The following is a 25,316-nucleotide window of genomic DNA, read 5'->3' as shown; positions in this document are numbered from 1 at the left end:
AACCGAATCAAACCAGGCGAATCCGACGTGTCTTGAGATTCTGGGATTCGCGTACGTGCGATATACCTTTAGAAACAGCGATCACCACATGACCCGTCAGTGCCCACTGCTTCACCTGATTTACCACGCCGGCAGCTAGTGTCGGAGCATAAACAAGCTAGTGCCTGGGCAGTTCCAGCCCGCGACCTCATTCCGCAATGCCGGCAAAACCGAGGCAAACGCATAGAAAACGAGCAAAGAAATTACTCCTTCGCACTACCTTGACAAAGTCAGATATTCAAGGAGCAAAAGCCCCCATATTTTCCCTTTCGCACCCGCTTTTGCTCGCGCTTGCGCATAAACGTCGGGCGATTCCTGAATTGCCATCTCATGATGCGTGACTGTCACGGCCAACCGATGCGCCCGCTATACGGGAGTTTGTCTAACACCTAACCTAAAAGCACTCCCTAACCGTTCACACGTGCCACTCATCATCGTGCGGCTGTCACCTTGGAGATGTCTTGCTTCGTTAGCTGAAGCAAAAGTTACAAGTATATTTAAGTTCTAAAGCAGGTTTTAAGAAGTAAACCTTCGACAACTTTTTTTTTTGCTGCCACGGTAAAGAAGTCTCATGTTAGAATGATTTGCAGTTTACAACTGTAGATGCGCGTATCTTCATTCACGTTTTCTTTCAGAGGCTTATGTCTGCAATTGCGCCTTGTTCATACCCTGTAACTACTTAATTTTTCGGAAATGCAGCTGCACGGATAAGGCGTGAACTGGCAAGAACACGTTTTGTCACATATGCTTAACTTCAACTGACTGCGTCCTTTTCTCCTCAAGTCTTCATACTGAGTCTTCCCTAAGAGGCAGCTGTCGGTTCTCTATTACTCTGTGGAAGCCATGTAACTCGTAATTTTAATTATTTATAAGATAGATTCCTCATGGCACGGATCCAGAATTTGTCATTCATTTAAATTGCTGTGAAAATCCTAATTCAAGCACAGCTATTTCGGATCCAATCTGATGCGGATGGAACATCTCTTTTTATTACAGCGCTGCTTTGAATCATAGCACGCAAGGAGTTCACGCAGCTTCTTTTGAGCCTCGCCCTATTTTATAGAAAAATTAGATTAAAAAATTCCGGTGTGCCTATTCGGAAATTATCATTGCGATTGTCCTCCATGAGTCGACGCCACGACAATTTGAAAACCGAACACCTATACCCAAATACAAAGCACTAATCAGAAACGCCGTAAATGAACAAAAGTTTAAGTTCTACACTAAAGTAAACTAAACTTGACTTGCATGTTCGTGCGAGTCAAAGAGACCTTTCCCACTACACATATTACACAGGGTTGCCCTTGTGCCAGCCAGCAAGTGAGCATTTCGGTAAAATGAAGCATTGCACGTATCCCGTTTATTTACAAAATAGCAGTTAGCTTGTTCCAAATTTTGCTTTTACAAAAGCTTCATCACATATTTCCCGACTTACCTGGAAGCGAAGAGTCCGATGCGAATACATATGCTAATTCTAGGACTTCTGACGACTCCTTCGAAGACCTGCGGAACGCGTTGAACAGCCAGAACGATGCCAGTGGCGTCACGGGTATGTACGGCATGTCCTTCGACCATAGATACCACTCGCGAAGACCCTTAACAAGCCTCAACGGAAATTAAAGTAGTAACTTAGCGTGATAAAAACACGGAAACAAGGAAGGTTGACAAGGACAAACGGAAAGAATACTTACATAGGCCACGCTATCGTTGCAGTTACTGCACAAGAGGACAGACCTTATAAGTGTCACCATGTCGGTTTCCGTGTGAGCAGCCCCAATTCGAATTACCAGGATAGCTGGTTGGGACAGTTGGTGCGCAAAAGTCATACAGCGCGATAGCCACGCTTGGACGACACAAGTCACAAGGACATAGTTGACAACTTTGTTGCTCTTCAATCCTCCCCCCCCCCCTCGCAATCGAGAAACAGATATCACAGCTCTGTAAAAGTGCATGTGCTAGAGCACCTGAGGCGGCCAATATTGGTGCATGAATTAGTATCTTCCAAACATTTTAACGGTTTACGAGCGTTTTGCAAAAGTCCTACACAAAATATGGTATCATATTTCAGAGCGCAGCATACTATATCATTTTGACCACATTAGAGGTAATATTAGATGTATCCAAAGCTATGTTATCCTTTATATTGCCCAATTATATTTGAAAGTTTCATAGTGTTCCTATTTTAGAACTTGTTCCATATCGAAAAATTTGTATAAAGGAATTCACAGCCCAAACAAAACTTCGTTTGGTCGAGTCACTACATTTGAACTGACTCATTTAAGTGCAACAGATCTCGGTAAATTTAGTGGAATGGTTACCGCGAAGTTCTCATATGTATAGACAGAATCCCCAGAGCTAACCTTTAGTTTTCTCCGCTACTAAGGAGCTTTGCTATAAGGAGAACGCGGCCTATACGGTTAAGGCAAGTCAGGTTTGTGCAAAAGCTAGCTGGTGAAATTTTGCATATTTTCCATCGCCACCTTAGTAAAGCCTGGAATATGCTTATTGCGGCAAATGTAGAGCCAAGATTTGACTCCGATTACAGACATAACAAAATTTCAAGGATCCTTTAGCTTCGCCTTAAAGAGTGAAACTCGATACCATTCAAATACCCCTGGCTGCTTCTCGCGCTTCTCGGTAACTGCAGTTTATGTAACCGTAAGGTTTACTGGAAAACGCTGGCTGAAAAAAGCTATGCACGAAAGCGAGCTTTCTGGAAGAGACCCCGCTTATCACGTGGGCCGTGGATTCTCGGTGGTGGGTACGCCACCGCCCGTGGTACAAGAGTGGTAGAAACGCAGGGAAATTGCTTTGTGCTTGGGTTTCCGCGTAAAAGAATGTTTTCTCGTGCATTCAAATTACAATCTGGTGCTATCATATCTGTTGGTTGCGTGTAAGTCGTACTTTACTATGTTTCTGACGCATTTTACTTCAATTCATTAAGTTCAGCAACGCCTTCGCGCTATACGGAAGGCCTGCGTGCGGTATGTCTGATTTGGAATGATTTTTGCAAACAACACGGTCAACGCCGGCGCCGGCCGCAGACACCGAATTATCTGCTACACGAGGCCTGCAGTGCTATCGCGTTAAAAATGCATACTCTCATCTTCGGCATGGAACACTGTTGTATTCTATTCTGCCGTACTGAATACAGCACATATTTTGGGGCAAATTCAACAGTGCATAAATTCCGTCACGCAAGTCTCTTTCTCCATATGAATTGAAGGCATATTTCCAGAAAGAGCACCGCATACGGAAGCACTGAAATCAGGTTACCCTATCACTAAACCTCAACTAAAGCTGCGTGTTTTTATTTCAGCACGACATGTTCACGCTCGATGAATGATCCTTGAACAGAGGCGAGCTAACCCCTCTGTTATTCTCTCAGGCCATACACACGTCACTGAAAGCAGAATCACCAGTTCCCTACATATGGTGTCCAGCAGCAGCGTCAATCACGCACAGTCCAGTACAAGCCGCGCTGGAATGGAGGAGGCATCGGCCGTTCCGGAAAACTTCGCTAGGTGAGCCGACGTTTGGAAAAATTTGTTTGCACAAAGCAAATTACAGACGGTGCGTAATGCTTCCCGTGGTACAACTATGCCGTCACTATGGCACTATCGCTATGGAGGAGAGCTCTGATATATGAAACGCGCACGAACTCAGCCGTTATTCAAAACACACGGCATGGTGGATGTGGTGCTAACATGCTTGTCGTGCTCAGCGCTCTTGCAAGTTTGTCAAATGCGTACGTACTACGCCATATTCGTTTCCAAAGATAGAAAACAGAAAGGCGTCCGTCTAAATACATAATTAAATTAAATTATGGGGTTTTTCGTGCCGAAACTTCTTTCTGATTATGAGGCAGGACGTAATGGAGGACTTCTGAAATCTCGATCATCAGGGGTTCTTCAACGTGCACCTAAATCTAACGACGCGGGTGTTTTCGCATTTCGCCCCCATCTAAATGCGGCCGCCGTCGCCGGGATTCGACCCGCGACCATGTGGTCTGCAGCCTGACACCATAGCCACTGAGCAACCTCGGCGGGTGTCTAACGCTATCGAGCAATGCAGTGACAGGCCATATTGCTGCAGTGACGTTCATTTCAGAGTGCAGCGATAATTCTTAGGGTTTCGATGATTTCCACTAAATCTCACCGGCTCAAATATTGTCCCGCTTTATGTCTTTCGCTTACCAAGGTAACCTATGAGTCTGGAGGCATGACGACTGCATGACGCTAACGCGATGATGGAATAAGAAGGAATGATAGTACGAGGTTGTCGGATCGAATCCCGGCCACGGCGGTCCCATTTCGATGGGGGCGAAATGCAAAAAATCCCGTGTAGTCAGTTTCAAGTGCACGGTAAAGAGCCCCAGGTGGTCAAAATTTGAGGAGTCCCCCACTACGGCGTACCTTAGAATCAGATCGTGGTTTTGGCAAGTAAAACCTCATAACTTAATTTTGAGGAATGATATTGATGTAATGGTAAAGTCGTACAATGGGGGGGAGGGGGCGACGACATGACGAGAATGACATCCGCATTCTTAAGTCATGATCATGGTATAACAAGGACGACATGACCATGACGGTAAAACATCCTCATGAAAAGGCGACAATGACGATGACCGCACGGCCAAGGTGGCATGATGACTACACCGTATGACAACGAATGCATGATAGCGTCTGTGTGACGACGACACAATGACAGCGATGGCATGACAACGACGGCATAATCCCGACACGATGGCAACAGCATAACTGCGGCCTAATAACGAACAAAAAATGACGTCGATACATTAACGAGTGTGGTGCGACTGCATGACGACAATGGGATTTCGACACTGAAGTGACGACTGCGGCGGCTGCTGTGAATCACGCTGCCTGGCGTGATATACCGATCAGCGAGGCTTTAACAGGAAGCTTTATCCGGGGATTTGCTACCTAGGTCATAAATGCGAGAGAAGCCATCTTACTCTGCAATCACCGCAACAACATTCGTAAACCTTGTGGCGTTTTTTTATACGCATGATATCGAAATTAAAGGAATTCCCTTTACGATTTTTTAAGAAAAACCTAAGCACTAGCATGAAAATTACAATTAATTGAGCTTTAAAAAATGTCATAATTTTCTAAACTGCGCCTAAAGTCACATCTAATGTGCCCAATATTGATACATTATACAGCATACTAAAATAGACTATTTTATGAGTAGATACTCAGGAAATTCTCATATAAATGATTATTTTACGCGTATATCTTAGGATTGGTGTTTTCACAATTTTTTCAGGCTGAAAACCAAAACAAAATTTTGACTCATACAATTATTAGAATTTACCTGTGTCAATCAAATGCAATAAATTTCAACTGAATTCATGCGGAACATAAGGAGCTTACTTCCTTAGCCTTGGCGGGTTCTCTTAAAACGCCACTACTGTTGTTGTGGCCAGTTCTTCACTTTCCCAGCATACTATTCATTGCATTTATTTATTCATTTTATTTATATTTTAATAATATTCCCATAAAGTTCTTATTAAGGACATAATCCAGTCTAGATACCGACCAAGATGGAATGACGGTACAAGACCTACAATATAAACCACATGCGCCGCACCATAATATTGCATTAGCAATGTGAACAACAATAAACATACGTGTGCAAATAATAGCACATTACCCACAAAACAGCGAAATAAGTTCACCTGGTGAATAGCGCAGATATTTGAAAAGAGCAACAGGCAGTAAGTTATACATAGACTGGGTGCGCGTGTGTCTACTCTGAGCAATATGTCAAAGCACCTGAAAGATTCTGCAAGCAAACGTCTTTCTTTAAAAGCGGACTAATCCTCATGAGTTTCACCCACTTGACGAAACGTTGGCTTCAGCTACAATGTTCAGCCACCTTTGTTTACCACCGCAGGCCGCCGTGTTCATATGCATATCTTTCTTGCCTTTTAGAATTCCTGACCCCACCGGCGCTGAGCCATGGGGTACGCACTACTACACGGCTAGTGGCAGAACTACAGTCTACGGTACGTGTGCTAAGATTTTTCAGCCTCTGGTACACCACATCTCACCTTGCAGGCGACTCAGCAATCCGTCTGCAGTCGCTTACGAGACATTTATAGAGCATTGCCGCTGGCTCAAGGGTGCACGGTTCTGCACCTGTCAATTTGGGCTCTACATTTTCCACAGTTTCGTATACAAGAAATGTAGCTGCTGTCTCATCAATTTCGGCTCACGGATGAGATGATCTGACGGTTAATCACGGTGGTGATAACGCAACTCGTGAGCAGAACAGTCATGTGCTCCTGCTGAGGACAGTTCGCGGATTATCCGTGAGCAATCCCTGACGTAGAATTAGGAGGGGTACGAAACCAATACGCGCCAGAAGACGACACACAGGGGCACACAGAGCGCTGTGTGTGTCCCTGTGTGTCTTCTTTTGTCCCTTGTTCTAATCGCGCTACCGTACACCCCTTGAAGATGCAGCACCAACAAGCCCACATTGCCACCCTGAATATGTGCGGTCAGGTAGAAGATGGTGCAAAGAGAGGCACAATGCCACACGCGCCAGGAGACATTTTCTGGCTATGCGAGGGGTGTTAGTCACAGGTGCGTAGAAGGCATTCCCAGTTTGCTATCGTGTCGACGTCCCTAAAACAGCACCAAAGCTCCAACAGCTTTGCCCTTAGAAGCAACGTTTTTTTTTTTTTTATTGGGGGGGGGGGCTGGTTATTGTTGATTGAAGTGTTTCACTGCACGATGAATTCAACTGCGCTTCGCTTGGTTTCACCTAGTACTTCATAGCAGTGCTAGATTATAGTCTCAAATATTAACGCGACAACCTTAAGGGCCAAGCGTCGCAGAAAATCCGCTGTCGGCGTCGGCGGAGCTGGCCGTGAGCGTAAATTTTCGTATACATGTGAGTACCTTTGTGTTCCAACAAAACTGTTTGTTGGCCGCGTTGGCGCTTGCTAAACGACGCGTTTTTTGCCATAAGGTAAAACACACAAAAGTAAGACACACAGATAGACATAGACTCATAGTTTCAAGCACATGCCATCTGTCCTGTTTTCCATGTGTCTTATTTTGTGTTTAAATTGGGGCAAAGACATGTATTGTACCATAAAGTTACCTGTTTATTTAACGCGTTGCTATATTGCATGCGGTAAATGCAGGTTATATTACCGCACCATTCTATCACTAAAGATGCGCATACTTTGTCTAAAATTCTTTAAAAAGTTGTTCGCCGGAAATTTGAGAATGGCAGCCCGCAAACAAATGGCACGCAAAAAGCACCTATAACTCATGCATTCATTGTTCAATCTCCGAAGACTGAACTATTAAAAGTGCGAAACAATAACACAAACCTGATAATTAGGTTTTGATCTTCTAGGTGCGGATGGTTGTGAGTAAGCGTCATAATGAATTCGACGATGCTTCTTTTCTGGTACCCAATCCATATTTGCATCTACTCTAGATTCAAGGAGAATCAGCATTTTTCGCTTTCCGTGGTTGGCTCCCAAGCATGCATTGCTTCACGCCTGTGTTTCCTTAACAACTTCACCTACCGCAGTGCTCAAGTGCGATTCGGACAACCCCTTTATGAAATGCGACTACGTCGTTGGCTGACGAATGTACAGGGTCCATTGCGAAAGTAATGCGCATTTCTTGGGAAAAATTGATTTATTAACCGGACCTATACAAATGGTTAAAGTTATTCAAACGATTTCCCCCTGCATCAATACACTTGCAGAGATGTGTCCGCCACTCCTTGAAGGCACCCTGAAAGTCCTCGACGGCAATGTTTCTCAGGAACGCTGCAACATGCTTTTGTATGTTTTCCATGGTCTCCCAATGCTTTCCCTTCAGCACTCACTTCATTTGGGGAAACAAAAAAACAAATGGTGGACATTCCGAAGTCAGGAGTGTAATGGGACGGGAACCGCGAAGGGGCTACTCCGGGCCAGAAAGTTGGTAACGATGAAGGACGTGTGGCTGGGGACATTGTCATGGTGGAAGCTTGCTCGAGTATTTGATGTCAGCCTCCCGCGCGCGACGGGGTGCTTCAATATCTTCGGCACCTCCAGGTGAAAGGCTGAGTTTAGTTTTTCCCTGCGGCACAAACTCGAAATGGACGATTCCTCGGGCGTCAAAGAAGACAATGAGCATCGTTTCGATGTGAGACTTGCTCACACGCGCTTTCTTAGGGTGGGGGGATGATTTTTTGTGCCACGCGCTGCTCTGGCTTTTTGATTCTGGGTCGTACTGGAATATTCATTATTTGTCTCCGGCTACGACAGAGCTAAGAAATTCCGGCTAATTTTGAATCCAATCAAACAATTCTTGACAGCTCAAAAGTCGAAGTTCTGTCTGATCTTCCAACTACACCTTGTTCAGTATATCCCATATACTGAACAAGTCCGTTGGCAGGGCGGTATCCTCGTCCCATTTCCCGGTCGCTTTTGCAGCACTACCATGGATAGACGCGTCATGATATTATTACGCGCATTACTTTCATAATGGATCCTGCATGTATCATAGCAGGTCAACAATTTCTGGGCAAGCTTTGAAGAAGAATTTATAGTATCTCGTCTGAAACGTATCACATCACTTTTTCTTTGTCCTCATCCACAAGGACTATGTCTCATGCTCGTGGTAGATAAACAAAAAGTGGGGACTTCTTGAAGCATCTAATGCGCCTACTACTGGATGATGCAGGAAATATATAGTCAAGTGCTGCGCGCTCAAGAAAGGAACATGTTCATTTTAGCTTGGAACACAACGTTCTGTCCGCGGTTTGAAGTGGAGCGTAATAGCCTTCCAAAGAAGCCAACATCACACAATCTTTCGAGTGCTCAGCTCTCTCTCTCATCGTCTCAAAGTTCTTGCATGCATTCAAGAAAGTTTCATACAAAAAAAAAGCACCGCGTACGCTAGCACTGAAATAGGGTTCCACGACCACTAAAAGCTTCTTGTCACGACCACAAAAAATGAAACGTTCCATTCTTATGAACTGGCCTTTAACAGCTGGGAATAAGCACCTGTTATGTACTTTCATGCCACACAGATGTCTCGCGCAGTCGCACCACTACTTGCCTGCCCCTGGGGCGCACCAGCAGCATCGATCACACACTGCCCAGCACAAGCTGCGCTGGCATGATGGAAGCATCAGCAAGTTTACAATACGACGCCAGGTAAGCTCACGTTAAGAACGGTTTCATTGCAAAACAAATCGTACACTGCAGGGAATGCTTACCGTGGTGCAACTATGCCTGGACCCTCCAAATGTTCAAAAGGAGGGGCAGCTCTGATGTCTTTGAGCATTTGGCAGGCGGAACTAGCGTTTACTCATGGTTGCAACACAGTGACTCGATACAGACAGAGGAAAAAGCGTAAGGTTTACTGCAATATACTTGAGAGTACTCGCACGCTGCAATTATTGATCAGTTATGGGAATGATTGAAGCACTTGTCTGATGATTCAGACGTTGTTGTTGATTCGTTGATTACGCTTTGTTTGCCTCCATTGTCTGCCTCTATTCTCAGAGGAATATAAGCACTTGGAAGTGCGGAAAGCGCACCGAGCACGTACAATTGCTGCTACTGGCAACGACTGAGCTTGTCGAGGTGGCCAAAGCGCTTTCCAATTAAGTCATGTACCTTTAAGGAAACATTCAGAAACTGTACTGTAAAATCTGCAACCTTAATTAAGCGATAAAGACAATGCAACGATCATCTACGATGCACCCAACTGTAAACAATTTGTGTTACAAAACTCTTTGAAATGTATTATATTGGAATAGATCTCTTAGAAATCCTTCCAGGGGTATACTTCAAGCGTGTAGTTAATAAGCGAGTCATTATTGGAATATACATTGTCTATATTTCTAGGAGCCTTACATTCATTAATTGTTCTAATATCATAGCTGAGATGTAATAGCCTCAATTTTCGCAGCAAACTACGTCTATTTTTGCACAAGACGTTTCTCCTTTTGATTTCATAGCTTGCAGTATATTGCCTACGAGCAACATGCCTGTGTGCCTGAAGCACTCCGGATGGAAACTTTTCCGCAAAGGGACTTGCCCACGTGAGTTGCGTCCTCATGATGAAACGTGTGCTTCAGCGACAATATTTCTTCTACCAATGTTAACCACCTCGGGCCTTAGTGTTCACGTGAATGTTTGTCCCCTGTTCTAGAATTCCTTAAAGCACCACAATGGTTGCTACACGCAACGAAGTTTGTCGAGGTGGCCAAAGCGTTTTCCAAATAAGTCATGTACCTTTAAGGAAACATTCAGAAACTCTACTGTCAAAACCACAACCTTAATTCAGCAATTAAGGCAATGAAACGATCCTCTACGATGCACCCAACTGCAAACAATTTGTGCTACAAAACGCTGTAAAATGTATTATATTATGGCCAATTGAACACGGTGTGCCACCCGGCTGAAGGCCAGCGGGTACTACGTCAGCTTCATCAATAGACAGCCTAATTTATGCGTCAATACAGCTACTCACGAAAGCACGCTTCTGCACAAGTCGCGATGATGGTTGGAAGATTATCCGTTAGAAAGTTCTGACGCTCATTTACCCGTGTAGAACAATATTTTTGTCTAAATAGGTGGGTGAGGTAAGAGCGGCAGAATGACGAGAGGCGTTAGTCAGAACTGTCAATCAAGTAGTCCCACTGTGCTGTTCAAGGTGTCGTGTCGGCGTGGGAAAGAATATATTCAGCACTAGGGCTCTTAATAATTAGTGCCATTAGTAGTGATGCTTTTTGGGGGGCTGTTGGAGTGTATTATTTCATGAATTCAGGGAGACTGCGCTTCTCCATACTTTAGACTGCACGTAAGATATGCTCGAGAATAGCCGCAATTATTGAATGGAACAAAGAAGATACACGCATGAAGACTACGCGTGACAGGAGATGCACTTTTCATGTCAGGCATGTCATTTCTCCTTATCTGTTTGGTGCCGCTGTTACTGAGTCAGAGATCTCCAACTAAACCAAAAACTCTTCGCATCCTCATTTGGCCTGATTCGAGTGAATAAATCCTATTATATTTTGCCGGCACTTTGGTATCTCAGTTTCTTTCTGTATGTTAGGAGTAATAAATTTTGTCCAAGAAGAGGCGCAGGAAGGCATACGCCTCCAGCATTATGTTTCACCGAAAGAGAGAGGAAATGTCCCTGTAGAAATAAATAAAAAGTTGAAAATTTTTAATGGACCTTTTAGCAAGTCTGACAATGTGGAACAATGTACCCGAACAACTTGATTCGGACGACTTGTTTCATCGTGAGAACCTTGAAGCAGCGCGAAGATGGGGGCAACAATCGAAAACACACACAACATGGCGAGTGCTGTCTTGTTGTGTGTGTTTCTTATTGCTGTCGTCGTCTTCCTCGCGGTGCTTGAATTTTTACTCAAGATGTATGAATTCCTCGGCATGAAACCATCGCTAGTATTTTGAGCACATGTCTGAATTATCAACAAAGTGTGAAATTATCTCGCTAATCTTTGTCACTTAAGTTGCACAGGTAATATTCGGCTCGAATATACGTTTTCTATGTGCTTCAGTTCGTCACCTCTATTACGCAATGTGTGGCAAGGCGTAAATAATTTTAAAGCTGGCATGTACTTTCCAATGCATAAGCTTCACATCATCGTACTGCGATGGAAAAGGAACATTTTTTGACAAGTATCGTCACTGCGATTGGCCATAATTCTCCGGTGTTAATCTACAGTTGCGTTTCACTTCACTATTGTGTACCTTCGTGGCTTGTAAATTTCTGTGTGAATTCAAGGCAGAGTCGGAGAAGGTTCGTCCGTGTGGCACCGAAGTATTGCATCTCTCAAAGCAACCGATCTTTGTTGAAAAAGGTGCCCAGTTCCGAGTTTAGAAATAAGGCTTCGTTGAGAAATGGACTTTCGTGCATGTTTTCATTACTCCTTTGATTTACTTATTTCTTTCCTCTAGTAATCATATATTGCCAAGTGTTCTTCGCCTACTTCCATAGTTCATTACAACCCGAGAATACAGTGGAAACGGTACCAACGAAAACGCAGTGCACCCGCCGTTGTTGCTCAGTGGCTACGGTGTTGGGCTGCTGAGCACGAGGTCGCGGGATCGAATCCCGGCCACGGTGGCCGCATTTCGATGGGGGCGAAATGCGAAAACACCCGTGTGCTTAGATTTAGGTGCACGTTAAAGAACCCCAGGTGGTCAAAATTTCCGGAGTCCCCCACTACGGCGTGCCTCATAATCAGAAAGTGGTTTTGGCGCGTAAAACCCCAAATATTATTATTAAAACGCAGTGCGTCTCCAGATGACCTCTCAAATGGAACCAAACAACCTGGATACTGCTCAAAGCCTAAATAGCCTGCTCTGCTAACAAAAATGTAAAGCTAATTGAAGAGCAAAAGCTCGCTGCTGCATTATTACCTTTGGTGGAGCACTGATATCAGGACACTGATCAAATTAACAGGACGACCAGGAATCATTGTACCAGCATTGGCCCAGATATTTATGTTAGAAGAGTTGTTTTGAACTTGCATTGCCGTTTCAGGTTTCGGAAAGAAGCGAAGCTAATTGAATGGCGAGTACGTGGAGTTTTTGTTTGGTTTGGACAGCGTACATATAACCTTTTATTCTTTGGTTGGGGCCGACCATAAACACATTGTCGTATTTAGGTATGTCGGTAGGTAGGCAGGATACGTACGTTCTTGTGCGGCGTCATTTTTGCAATCGCACCTCTGCTTGGAGCACAGCAGCCTGGGCTCTCGCCGTTAGACCTTTCTTTATTTCTAGAAAATCAAACGTCATCGCAAGGCTACTTCTATAGCTGAAAACCCATCAAGATATTTTAAACCTACGGTGCGTGTGCCACGGGACAGTTTCTGGACTTCTTCGCTCTTGAACCCTGAAGTGTTCGGGTCCTTTGAGACTGCCCACATTCCTCATTAATTTCGTCATTGCTTTTCATAATTGGCACAGGTTCAACAAATTTTAAGGTTTTATTGCCTGAGTACAAATAACTTTATAGTCTTACATAAACCTCGTAATAGAAGCATAAATACACACTACATGTTGATTTATTCATTTATATATTTATTTACACATACTGCAGCCCCTGCTGGGGCTATAGCAGTAGTGGATAATACAATACAAGAAAGAAATAAAACAGCCAACAAAGAAAGTTGGTTGTATAACCCTAGCACTTAGCGCAGTTTGCGTTTTCATAGCGTTTCTCTCCAATTCTCGTTGAGTACCTCTGCAGTACCCAATAATCTTGCGGATAAATTCGGTTGAAGCGGCTCAGGAAATTTAGGCCTCTTGAGGGTTCTTAACGTGCCCTTAATTTTAGGTTCACAGGTGTTTTTTTTTTCATTTCGCCCCTATCGAATGCGCCTGCTATGGCCTATATTCGACACGTTGAACTCAAAATTAAAGGTGTGTCGTAAAAAAAATTCTTCTGTTTAGAACAATTCGCATAAACACTTTTTAATCCACAAGCATTTCCAAGGTTGCCAATCAAGAAAAACCGTCAGTCCGTCCTTCCGTCAGTCCATTCCAAATTGCATTTCGTGCTGTCTCGTTTCAGCGCTAACGAAGCCATCACGTCAAAGAAGTCGTGGAGCTCTCAGCGCGCGGCGCACTCAGCAATGTTCGCTGATCACTTTAAAGGTATGGGTCCGTGTGTCTCCTAAACGATCAGTAAGCGGTGAGAACACAGCGCCCGAAGCTATCAGCAGTCGCCACTCTTTGTCGGCATCGCAGATCGCTTTCAATGCAGGATCTGCACGGTGGTTCCTCCGGCTATGTACGTTTCGTCACCATTCATAACGCTTCGACGTGGATAGATCAGGCGATAAAGAGTGATAAAGACGATAATGATCGGAAGGTCGTCAGTACATCTGGTGTCGCCACCTGCAGTACTTTGCGTAAGGAATATATGCTCCTTGCGCCACCGTACGCAACAGTTCCTGTCACATAAAGGTCGTTTCTACTCGCCGGATCCAGTTCCATAACAATGATAAATGACACCGGGCTGAGTGTATAGGAGCAACTGGCGCAATGCCCCCGCATACTTCGGTAACTCCCCGAGGAGTTCCTGCCTGACTCTTTTCTTGTCCAGGCGCATAAGAGCTTCCTCTTTGGTGGACGTTTCACTGCTTCTCGGAATTGACTGATTTTTCTAATGATCTGAATGATCTACTTCTAATGATCTAAATGATCTAATTTCTAAACGATCTACCGAAAAGCTTCCGCATTATGAGAGAAAATCTTTGAGAATGACCAGCCAATACGAGTAAAATTTAATATGACAGAACCTTGCGCACTCGCCACCCTGGACTTCTTTATTAGGAGCATACTTGTATGTAGTGATTAGTCCGTGCATGCATGTCATATTTGATTGTGTCATGTAGCATCAACGTCTCACGGAGTGTGGCTTATTACAAAGCCATTCCATTATGAGTGCGCGAAAAGATGCACGTAAATGAAAAGCAAGCAATGCAAGATCAACCAAGCCCCCGTTAATGCAGAAAGCACCGAGAAATCAACAATAACTTTAAAACACTAGTTTTGCTTCTTCGTTCACACTAGGTTGTGTTTTCTGGTTTTTGTTGCTTAAACTTTCAGGATCACTTATCAGAACAAAAGTGCTTCGCTGTTTATTCTTGCTTCCTGCGCGTTCATATCACGGAATGGTGCGTCCTCATGACTTGTGGCACAGTGACGAATTTATGCCTCTGCTTTCAGGGCATACAAACAGTACTGGAAGCGGAAGCACCGGTTTCACACTGCCGGTCTACAGCAGCGGCGGTGGCAGCGATGATTCAGTGGCAAGCACAAGCCACGTGGGCATGCAGGAAGCATCGGGCATGTCGGGAAAAGAAACTAGGTGAGCCAAAGATTTGCAAGAACTCCTTTCGATTGAGCAACTCACTGAGACAACAGGGAATTTTGCCCATTGTTCTGTTATGCTTACACTGACAAACTTGCGAAGAAGTTCTGACTATTCAAATGCCAAATTTAGCTGCTGTTCACGCAGTATGGCGCTGGAGTAAAGAGGAATCTTTAGCTCAGGATGTACTACCTAGGTACATGGGCAAGAAGAAATCAGTCTTCTCGACAATGCATTGCACGAACATTGGGGAACTTTGCGGCATTTAAAAAAAAATGTTCTATTACTATAGTTGGAAAAATAGCATTTTTGATTCACGTCATATACTATGGAATAAAGTGAGACACTGAAGCATAAGAATTACAACTTCTTAACGCGAAAATAAAAGCAATGTGATGGCTCTATCAAATGGAAGAAATACCACATCTAAACTGCACAAAATATGCGTATAGCACACCACTTTCAAACGGGCTCTTGCATGAGTGGACACTCTTGAAATCATTGCACACGGTTGAACAATTCCACAAATCTACCAATGGTTGTAAATAAAGTTGTCTCCTCAGGTTTTTCTTATATATGCAGCTAATAAGACATCCGTGAAGTTAAATAAAACATTTAGGGAAGTGAAAATTGTCAATTTTATGCTTCTGTTCTTTTTCGCTTTGCAATTTCAGTATTTTTGCATCAAAAATCATATAAAGATTATGATTTATACAGCTGACGGAATTTAAATATTTCAATCAAATGAAACAATTTTATTAAATTTGCGCTGAAGACAATCACGAAATATGTTCTTAGACCTACACGTATCCTCTGAAAGCAATACTGCCTCTGTCGTGGCCTGTTAATCTTCCTCCCTAATATTTATTTACTTACTTACTTACTTACGTAGCTCTAATTTGTTTATTACATCATCCGGTCATGATACCAGCCAAGGTGGCATGATTTGACAAGATTTACCAGTTAACACGATAGGATAAACAGTACATTAGCAGAACAATACCTAACAATGTTCATGTAGTGCTTACCGCAGGCATTTCAAAAAAGCAACCGACAAAATGGAAAGCAAACACTGGGCGCGGGCATCTCTGCTATACTCTTTCCGCTAAACTGCACAAAAGATGTCGTATGAACGATGACTTGACTCAACGCTTGCAAACGTCATGAACTTATCGGATAGAAGAGAGAAAAACACGTTATTTATATTACATCACCGTAGATTGCCCTGAACACTGTAATGCATATTTTCACAACGAGAAGAAGCAGGAAACAAGCTTTCTCGGCAGCATATTTCATCCACTGTGCGTGAAAACAATGAACGATATGAGGCATTTGTGTTCGCTGCGTGAATGGTTTGATGTTCGAATGCGAGTCGAATATTAAATTATCTGATAGAAAGACAGCAGAAAAATTTCAATCTGAAATTTTGTTCTTCGTGTTCTACACGTAGATTGTGTTAGGACATTAAATGTCCTTCAGGGAGGCAGGCCACCTGTATTTGTGTCAGGAACAACGCGAACGTGCCTTTCCGCGATTTTCAATTCTGAGGGCGAAAGCCTTGACTGGTTTTTTGCAACAGCTCCTACCTGGAAAACGCGGCTCCAGCCCACAGACAAGACATAAGGAATCGTTCATACACCCTAAACAAGCAATGATCTATACGCTGATAATGAATGAAGCAAGAACGAGAGAAGGAAGGAAGGAAAGGAAGAAACTCCAGGTATTGCATTAGGTTCAAGCATGTGTGGTTGAGGGAGTCGACCAACTGCGTCATACGTTTACTTCACAGTGCGGTTCGTTACGCTTTGTAAGAATTCTGGCCTTCCCATTGCATAACCTAATGCAAGACCACGTGACCAGCAAGCTCCCGCCTTCCCTTTTAACAGAAGTGTAACATGCTGCCGAACTTTTTTACTCTTCTTAATATACAGGGCGTCCTAAAAACGTACAGGAACTTTCGCCGATGCAGAAGGGGCTTTTTCAATGTCGAATGAAACATTTTGAAGAAAAGAAATGAAGAAACATTTCAGGACTTTCCACTTGAAAACTCCTTGTGAGAGTGGTATTGGCGCGCATGTATTGTAAATATATAAATATGCTATGTTTCTCCATTAAAACTCGCTGCCAGACATTTCCACTCACCTGCACTTGCTTTAGATAGGCCATGCCTGAAGTATTAGGGCAAGCATTTTTCGTATTGCTTGCAATCCTGACGTAGACGATTCTTTTCAAGTTCCGCAACAAAGACCACCAACAGCAGCGGCGTACAATTTATGGCGAACTAGAGCACAATTCGAGCGCCAGCACTATATTCAGCTAGTTAGCGCTCAGGTTCAGCTGGTTGCCTTAACGCGCGATTATTGGTCAACCTGTCCATTCGTAAAATGTGTTTTCGCTCTCCCGTACAGGAGTCGGCTATTTTGAGCTCCTTTGACCGTCTGCTTACAGGAACGCTACTGGAACCGGAGGAAGGGGACATCAAGAGCTGTCCGGTGTCTTAGGCGATGTTTCGAGCAGGCAGCATGCCTTACAAGAGCGCGACAACCAACACACGGACGACACAGCCCACATTTGTAAAGCACGCGATCAATCATCTGTGGAACAGGCGGAGTTTGTAGAGCGCTGCCGCATCCGTGATGCGAAAAAACACAAATGCGAAATCTGTTGTAAACTTTTCCGCTGTGCTAGTCACCTAGATGAGCATAAGCGCACGCATACAAACGAGAGACCCTTCAGATGCGAAATATGCGATAAAATGTTTCGGTGTTCTCATCACCTAAATGACCATAAGCGCACACACACAGACACGAGACCATACAAATGCCAAATATGTCCGAAATCGTTCCGGTATCATGGTAATCTAAAAGTCCATATGGGCACACATACAGACGAGAAACCGTACACTTGCGAAACGTGTGGTAAATCGTTTCGGCGTGCTGTTTACCTAGGTTTCCATAAACGCTATCATACTGGCGAGAAACCCCACTCTTGCGAAACATGTGGTAAATCATTCGTGCGGACGACGGATCTGCATAGACACCAGCTCACTCACACGGACGAGAGACCCCATGTCTGCCATAAGTGTAGTAAATCATTCAAAGCGAAACGCGTTCTCAAGCGTCATCTCAAATCGTGTTGTAAAAAAGGAGCTTTTGTTTGCGAAATATGTGATGAATCCTTTACAGACAACTCGCATCTCAGTCATCACCGCCAAAGGGTGCACAGGGATAAAACACTGTCTGAGTGATTTCGCTTCGCAGAGAAACACTTGACCGACACCTGTGTCAACATTTCAGGTGTCTCTTATCTGTAGATTGATTTGAAGACGCAATTCAACTGAATACATGCCTCGTGACGCCTAAGGGTGTGCATTCGTAATATTCTAACTAGTGCGGACGACAAGTAAATCTCCCGCGGATTTACGTGAGAGTAAACCGTGCAGGGGAAACACATTGACATTCGTTTACAGGAGCTAGTAACCAACTGAACGCATCGCATGCAGAGACAGGCTTCTTTTAATATTTAAAACAGCTGATTTAAATGCTCGTTTCTTAAACTTAGAAGACGAGGCATTGTCGCCACAATTATCTATCGCGCTTCTTTGTCGAAGGTCCTGGACCACGCTATCTGTCTGCAGAACTATGTTCGCGAGCGCCGCTTTAACAAGCTTTTTACAAGACAAAACCTGATGGGCTGCAAGTATTTATTTTTTGTAAGTACAAGCTTGAAATATTGGCACAAGACCATTGACAACTTGCTTAGTTAGAGAAGTGGATTCAGCAACTGTTTTAGCTTAACTATCCGTTTAGTTATTCTGTTGTGTGAATAGAAGAAAAAACCTCTCATTAGGAAGCATATAAAAATTAAGGACTCTTTTTTCTGTCGACTGAAAAGTAATCTCTGATAATATTAGATGTTTTTGAGCCAAGTTGTTTGAGATGTTTGGCGACCGACGATACTTGCAGGAGCTTTTACGAAAGTGTATGGCCACATTGTACAGATAGAAAAATGTATTTTCCTTGACGTTCTTCTCAATGCAGTCAATATTTTAGTTAACTCTTTGCCTCTTATAGTTTTACCGACGATCTTTGTTGTATCCCGTAAACTAAGCTGATGACAGTAGTGAGACTATAAAATTCAAATAGTTTGAAGCTTCACTATGTGATTTGTACTCCTTCAATAGAATTTTTAGTTATTCTTTCTTCATTGTGGTAGAATCTCCGTCAGTTCTAAATTGCAGATTTTATCCCCAATAACGTTAAATTTTTTTACTAGGCGTGCTCTCTGCTTACAGCCGTGAAATCTTAGTCTGATATGACAAACGCATCCGTGCGAGCAATGACATGAAAAGTAAGATTCAGGTTTTATGCACAATGGCACGCGTGCTTGTATACCTCTCTATCTCTTTACGTTGAACACGTTCGCACCTCTAGCAAATGTTGAGCTACTGCTCAGAACAGTCTCGAACTTTCTCGGCTTTTCTCTTATGTCTACGCTATGTCATATTGAAGCGAAATAGGTTTGCACGTGTTGACACCGGACCCTTTAGGCGAGAACGACAAAGTTCGTGATTGCGCGCGGGCTCTCCGAGGACCAGCCATCGCAAAAGGCAGACGTTTTGTCCCAGTCTGTCAGTGCTAAACTGTTTTAGTTGCCATAGCTGGGTGACATTTCTGGTGGAAGTGCTGGGTACGGTCGATGTTAAGATCTCCGGAGCATATCCCAGACCTAAGCCCGGCGAGTAGTTCAACCGAGCTTACCCCTGTGCACGTACGTGCCAGCCGACGCCTCCAGGGACTCCAGCCACAGCACGGTCTGCTACCTGAACGAACTAAAATGACGACCCAACCACCTCCCGCCACTCCTGCAGCATCGCACGTTGTCGTCAATCACATCCGGACGCCGAATCTGTTCCACGGAAGTGCTTCCGAGGACGCCGATGACTGGCTTGACCATTTTGACCGGGTTGCCAACCTCAACGACTGGAACCACGAGCGTAAGCTACGTTACGTGTACTTCGCTCTTGAAGATTCCGCGAAAATATGGTTTGAGAACCACGAGGCGACACTGACGTCATGGGAAGAATTTCGTAGGCAGTTCCTAAATGCCTTCGCCAGGGCGGACAGGAAGGAGAGAGCGGAGTTAGCGTTGGAGGCAAGAATTCAAGGCCCCAATGAGCGAGTGACTGCGTACGTAGAAGACATGAATCGGCTGTTCAGACGTGCGGACCCTTTGATGACTGAAACAAAGAAGGTGCGCCATCTCATGCGCGGCGTCAAAGAGGAAATCTTTGCTGGCCTAATTCGAAATCCGCCGACGACACTTGCAGAGTTCCATGACGAAGCCACTACTATGGAAAAGGCCCTTCAACAGCGGGCCAGGCAAAACAACCGCGACGCCGTGATTTCAAGGGAGCTCTCTGCCGTTACCCTCGGTAACGACGTTGGCGCCTTGCGAGAACTCATCAGGGCTGTCGTCAAGGAGGAACTGCAGAAGATGCAGACGACCACGGCCCCTGTGGGACAACTTTCCATTGCGGAAATGGTGCGCGCCGAGGTCCGACAGGCCGTCCATGTTCCTGGACAGTACGAGGCACCACAGCAGGTACCGCACGCCGAAATGAGTTACGCTGAAGCAGTACGCCGTCCGCCACCGTCAAGTGCATGCAGCATGGTACACCCCACTCAACAAATGGACGTAAGCTTCAGGCCGCCTCGCAACCCACCACACATCGCCGAAGCAAGGACTAGGAAGAGCGACGTCTGGCGCACCCCAGACTACAAACCTCTTTGTTTTCATTGTGGCGAAGCCGCGCACATCTACAGAATGTGTCCTTATCGTCATGTGGGGCTTCGTGGATTCTCGCCGAATGCACCTCGTCCACGACCTGGTGAGCGGCCGCCGGATATAGAGAGTTTCGTCGCAAATCGTCGCAATGTTGATCAGCGATGGCCGGAGCCCCGTTCGTCGTCTCCTGCTCGTTACAGGTCTCCATCACCAAGCCAATCCTTTATTCGCGGCGCTCTGAGACGCCGCTCGCCTAGCCCGGCGGGTCGGGAAAACTGAGTTCAGCGACCTCCGGAGGTGAGGCCGCTGACGACGACCGTACGCAATATCCTCCACTACGACGACAACGACGAAAACAGAACGACGCAGACGTGCAGACGGAGTCGAACACCTTACGAGAGGTAGTAACGTCGAACATTCCAGTCACCATAGACGACGAAGAAATAACGGCGTTAATCGACACTGGAGCGGACAGCTCAGTTATGAGCATGGACCTTGCCTGCAAGCTGAAGAAGGTTTCTACCGAGTGGACAGGGTCGCAGATTCGAACTGCAGGAGGCCATCTGCTCACCCCGGTAGGAAGATGCACAGCTCGAGTGAGCATTCGTGGGTTTACGTACCTCGGAGATTTCGTTATCCTCCCAAGCTGCTCGAGGGACCTAATTCTGGGAATGGACTTTCTGCAGGCTAATGGAGCTGTGATCAACTTACAAAAGTCGCGGGTAACGTTTTCGATGGCGCAGGCCTTAGCAGGGAGCAACACTGACGACATGTATGTCAACGCCTTGAGGATTGTTGACGAGAACATCACGGTGCCGCCAAGGAGCAGCGTATTGACCCTCGTCACCTGCGACGCATTCGACGGCTATGAGGGTATTGCCGAGGCAAATATCCAGCTGCTGCTTGAAAAACACATCTGCATCGCCCGCGGCCTTGTTCGAATACAGCATAAGTGCTCGCAAGTGTTGTTGACAAACTTCAGCCATGAGTATCAGCACGTCCCTCAAGGTACAGCTGTGGCATTCCTGAACGAAATTGCTGACTTCTCCGATATCGGCACGTTACAAGTGACTTCACTGGACGCAACAGCTCACGCCAGCCTGAATACCCGCGTCCACATTAATGCTGACTTAGCAGATGTCCAGAAGGATCAGCTGCTGGGCCTACTGACAGAATTCTCCGGCTGTTTTTCCACGGAATCCAAAGTCCAGCGCACTTCCGTTACGCAACACCGGATAGTTACAGAGGAGTCGGCGCGGCCTGTTCGTCAGCATCCGTATCGCGTGTCACCTATGGAGCGGGAGGCGATTAAGCGTCAAGTTCAAGAAATGCTAAATGATGACGTCATCCAGCCGTCGACAAGTCCGTGGGCATCGCCTGTCGTACTAGTAAAAAAGAAAGACAACACACTCCGCTTCTGCGTTGACTACAGACGGCTTAACCGAGTCACCAAACGCAACGTTTATCCCCTGCCACGGATCGATGACGCTTTGGACCGTCTGCGTCATGCTCAGTTCTTCACTTCGTTAGACCTAAAGTCAGGCTACTGGCAAATCGAAGTGGACGAGCGTGACCGTGAAAAAACCGCCTTCGTGACTCCCGATGGGCTGTACGAATTTAAAGTGCTGCCTTTCGGTCTCTGTTCCGCCCCTGCTACGTTCCAACGAATGATGGACACTGTACTCGTTGGACTAAAGTGGCAGACGTGTCTAGTGTACCTAGACGACGTTGTTGTGTTTTCCAGCACGTTCGATGAACATCTCGCCCGGCTACGAAGTGTTCTTACCGCAATACGCAAGGCCAACCTCACCATCAAGCCTGAAAAATGTTACTTTGGCTTCCAGGAACTCAAGTTTCTAGGCCACGTGGTCAGCGCCCAAGGAGTACAACCAGACCCAGAAAAACTCGCTGCCGTTGCCGAGTTTCCTCGTCCTAAAGACAAAAATTCTGTTCAGCGGTTCCTGGGCCTCTGCGCTTACTACCGTCGTTTCGTTGAAGGCTTCTCAAGGATTGCTGAACCGCTCACGAGACTGACGCGACAAGATGTGCCCTTTGCGTGGACGGAAGAACAAGAGCAGGCCTTCACCGAATTGCGTAAACGCCTTCAATCCGCTCCAGTGCTGGCGCATTTTGATGCCACCGCGGCAACTGAAATACACACCGACGCCAGCACCGTAGGACTCGGGGCCATTCTGGTGCAATGGCAAGATGGCGCAGAACGTGTAATTGCGTACGCCAGTCGTAGTCTGACAAAAGCAGAAGCTAATTATTCAACGACCGAAAAAGAATGCTTAGCAGTCGTGTGGGCCATCAGCAAGTTCCGACCCTACTTATACGGCCGGCCATTTCGAGCGATCAGTGATCACCACTCGCTCTGCTGGCTTGCCAATCTACGAGACCCGTCAGGTCGCCTCGCTCGTTGGAGCCTCCGCCTCCAGGAATACGACATAACTGTTGTCTACAGATCCGGCCATAAGCATAGCGACGCTGACTGCTTGTCACGTTCTCCTATTCCCCTGACATCCTCCGACTTGGAGCTAGATTTGCCGTTTCTTGGTGTCGTCGACGTGGTGCGCATGGCTGACTATCAACGTGCAGACTCTGAGCTGCTTCCAGTCATCCGATATCTCGAGGGAGCTGACGTTGTTGTCCCACGCCCACTTTCACGAGGATTGACGTCGTACTGCCTGCGAAACGATGTCCTGTACAAGAAAAATTTCGAGAACAGCCAGGACACGTTCCTTCTCGTCGTTCCGACGACACTGCGCGAGGAAGTTTTACAGGCGTGTCACGACGATCCCTGTGCCGGCCACTTAGGCTTCGCGAGGACATTAGCGCGCATACGGCAAAAATACTATTGGCCACACCTATTTTCATCGGTTCAGCGCTATGTGCGAACATGCCGTGACTGTCAGAGGCGTAAAGTTCCACCCGTCAAGCCTGCCGGCCTCCTCCAGCCTTTGGATCCGCCTCCGGCGCTGTTCCAGCAAGTGGGAATGGACCTTCTTGGGCCGTTCCCCACGTCCTCCTCGCAAAATAAGTGGATAATCGTGGCAACTGACTATTTAACTCGCTATGCGGAGACAAAAGCTGTGCCGCGGGGAACTGCTGCTGAAGTCGCCAGCTTCTTCGTCCACAACATCGTGCTTCGCCACGGTGCACCCGCTGTACTCATTACTGACCGCGGTGCAGCGTTTACAGCGGAGTTATTGCAACAAGTCGTCACACTGACGCACACCGACCACCGAAAGACCACAGCCTATCATCCCCAAACTAACGGCTTAACAGAGCGCCTAAACAGAACATTAGCCGACATGCTCTCCATGTACATTGATGTGGAACACAAAACATGGGATGAAATTTTGCCATACGTCACGTTTGCTTACAACACCGCTGTGCAGGAGACCACCGAGTTTACACCATTCGAGCTTGTTTACGGACGTCGCGTTACAACCCCCTTAGACGCCATGCTGCCGGTAGGCCAAGGAACCACAAGGAATGACAACACTGAAGCTTTCGTCGAGAAAGCCGAGGAAGCTCGCCAGCTTGCTCGGAATCGCATCCGCACCCAGCAGAATGCCGACGCCTGCCGTTACAACCGGACCCGACGGAATGTCCAGTACTTACCAGGCGACCGCGTGTGGGTGTGGACGCCTATCCGGCACCGCGGGCTCTCAGAGAAATTGTTGCGCCGCTACTTCGGCCCCTACGAAGTCGTACGCCGCCTCAGTGATGTGAACTACGAGGTGGTGCCTCGAACCTCTGATCCTGGTTCGAACCGACGCCGTCCACGTGCTGAAGTCGTCCACGTAGTACGGATGAAGCCGTACTACGCACGCCAGGGCTAAGGAACCCTCACAAACCGCTTCAGCATTGTGTCCATTCCTTTATGTGTTTTTTTTTGTCTTTTCATGTCGACACTCTTGCCCATAGTGCGCGCCCGCTGCCCTTGAAGCGACCGGGCCGGTCGTTTTTGAGAGGGGAGCAATGAAGCGAAATAGGTTTGCACGTGTTGACACCGGACCCTTTAGGCGAGAACGACGAAGTTCGTGATTGCGCGCGGGCACTCCGAGGACCAGCCATCGCAAAAGGCAGACGTTTTGTCCCAGTCTGTCAGTGCTAAACTGTTTTAGTTGCCATAGCTGGGTGACAATATGTCTACGTTTCATGTAGTATGTGCATGATGTATTAGGTAATGCAAGGCTTCTGTTATGCTTGAATCTCGAACGAGAAAAGATCTTAATTTACAGTTCAGCATCACAGGCCACTGAAATCACCAGTGTTCAATTTCTGACAAACTTATGATGTCAATCCACGTGTTGTTGCCTTTGTCGGGAAGGCATGCGATTTCGCTTTTGTGTACAAACAAACCTCGTTATTGTTGTTGGGTGTATACGCATGCGTGGCGGTGATTTGTGGAATGTTTTCACAATAAACTTCAGTTGTAAGTCCAGCGTTGTCCTGTCTGTTTCTACTTCTTCTGCTCGCGTCCGTGCTTCCTGGAAACCATTATGCGTTCACCTTGCACCAACTGGCCCAGCAAACTACACTACTAAACTCATTTCTTTATAACTCAGA

General features: G+C 45.9%; 1 protein-coding gene across 13 annotated transcripts in view; it reads left to right on the top strand.

Moving 5' to 3' along the window:
• The window catches only part of LOC135921394 (sericin 1-like), a 189,994-nt gene that overhangs the window by 160,116 nt on the left and 4,562 nt on the right, over nt 1-25,316 (top strand). For 2 of the 13 annotated variants that reach the window (XM_070526096.1, XM_070526095.1), the window contains 7 exons: nt 3,428-3,563; nt 5,997-6,070; nt 9,112-9,238; nt 10,048-10,131; nt 13,647-13,729; nt 14,807-14,948; nt 17,400-19,478. In XM_070526096.1, the coding sequence (XP_070382197.1) occupies nt 3,428-3,563; nt 5,997-6,070; nt 9,112-9,238; nt 10,048-10,131; nt 13,647-13,729; nt 14,807-14,948; nt 17,400-18,198 (1,445 nt within the window). In that variant the 3' untranslated portion in view covers nt 18,199-19,478. Of the gene's footprint in view, nt 1-3,427; nt 3,564-5,996; nt 6,071-9,111; nt 9,239-10,047; nt 10,132-13,646; nt 13,730-14,806; nt 14,949-17,399; nt 19,491-25,316 lie in introns of those variants that run through there. The other 11 variants (XM_070526104.1, XM_070526101.1, XM_070526100.1 and 8 more) reach the window with 9 other exon arrangements.

The sequence above is a fragment of the Dermacentor albipictus genome, chromosome 9 (genome assembly GCF_038994185.2).
Source record: "Dermacentor albipictus isolate Rhodes 1998 colony chromosome 9, USDA_Dalb.pri_finalv2, whole genome shotgun sequence".
NCBI lineage: Eukaryota > Metazoa > Arthropoda > Arachnida > Ixodida > Ixodidae > Dermacentor > Dermacentor albipictus.
Note: the sequence above shows the minus strand (reverse complement) of the source record. Positions and strands in the feature narration are given on the sequence as shown.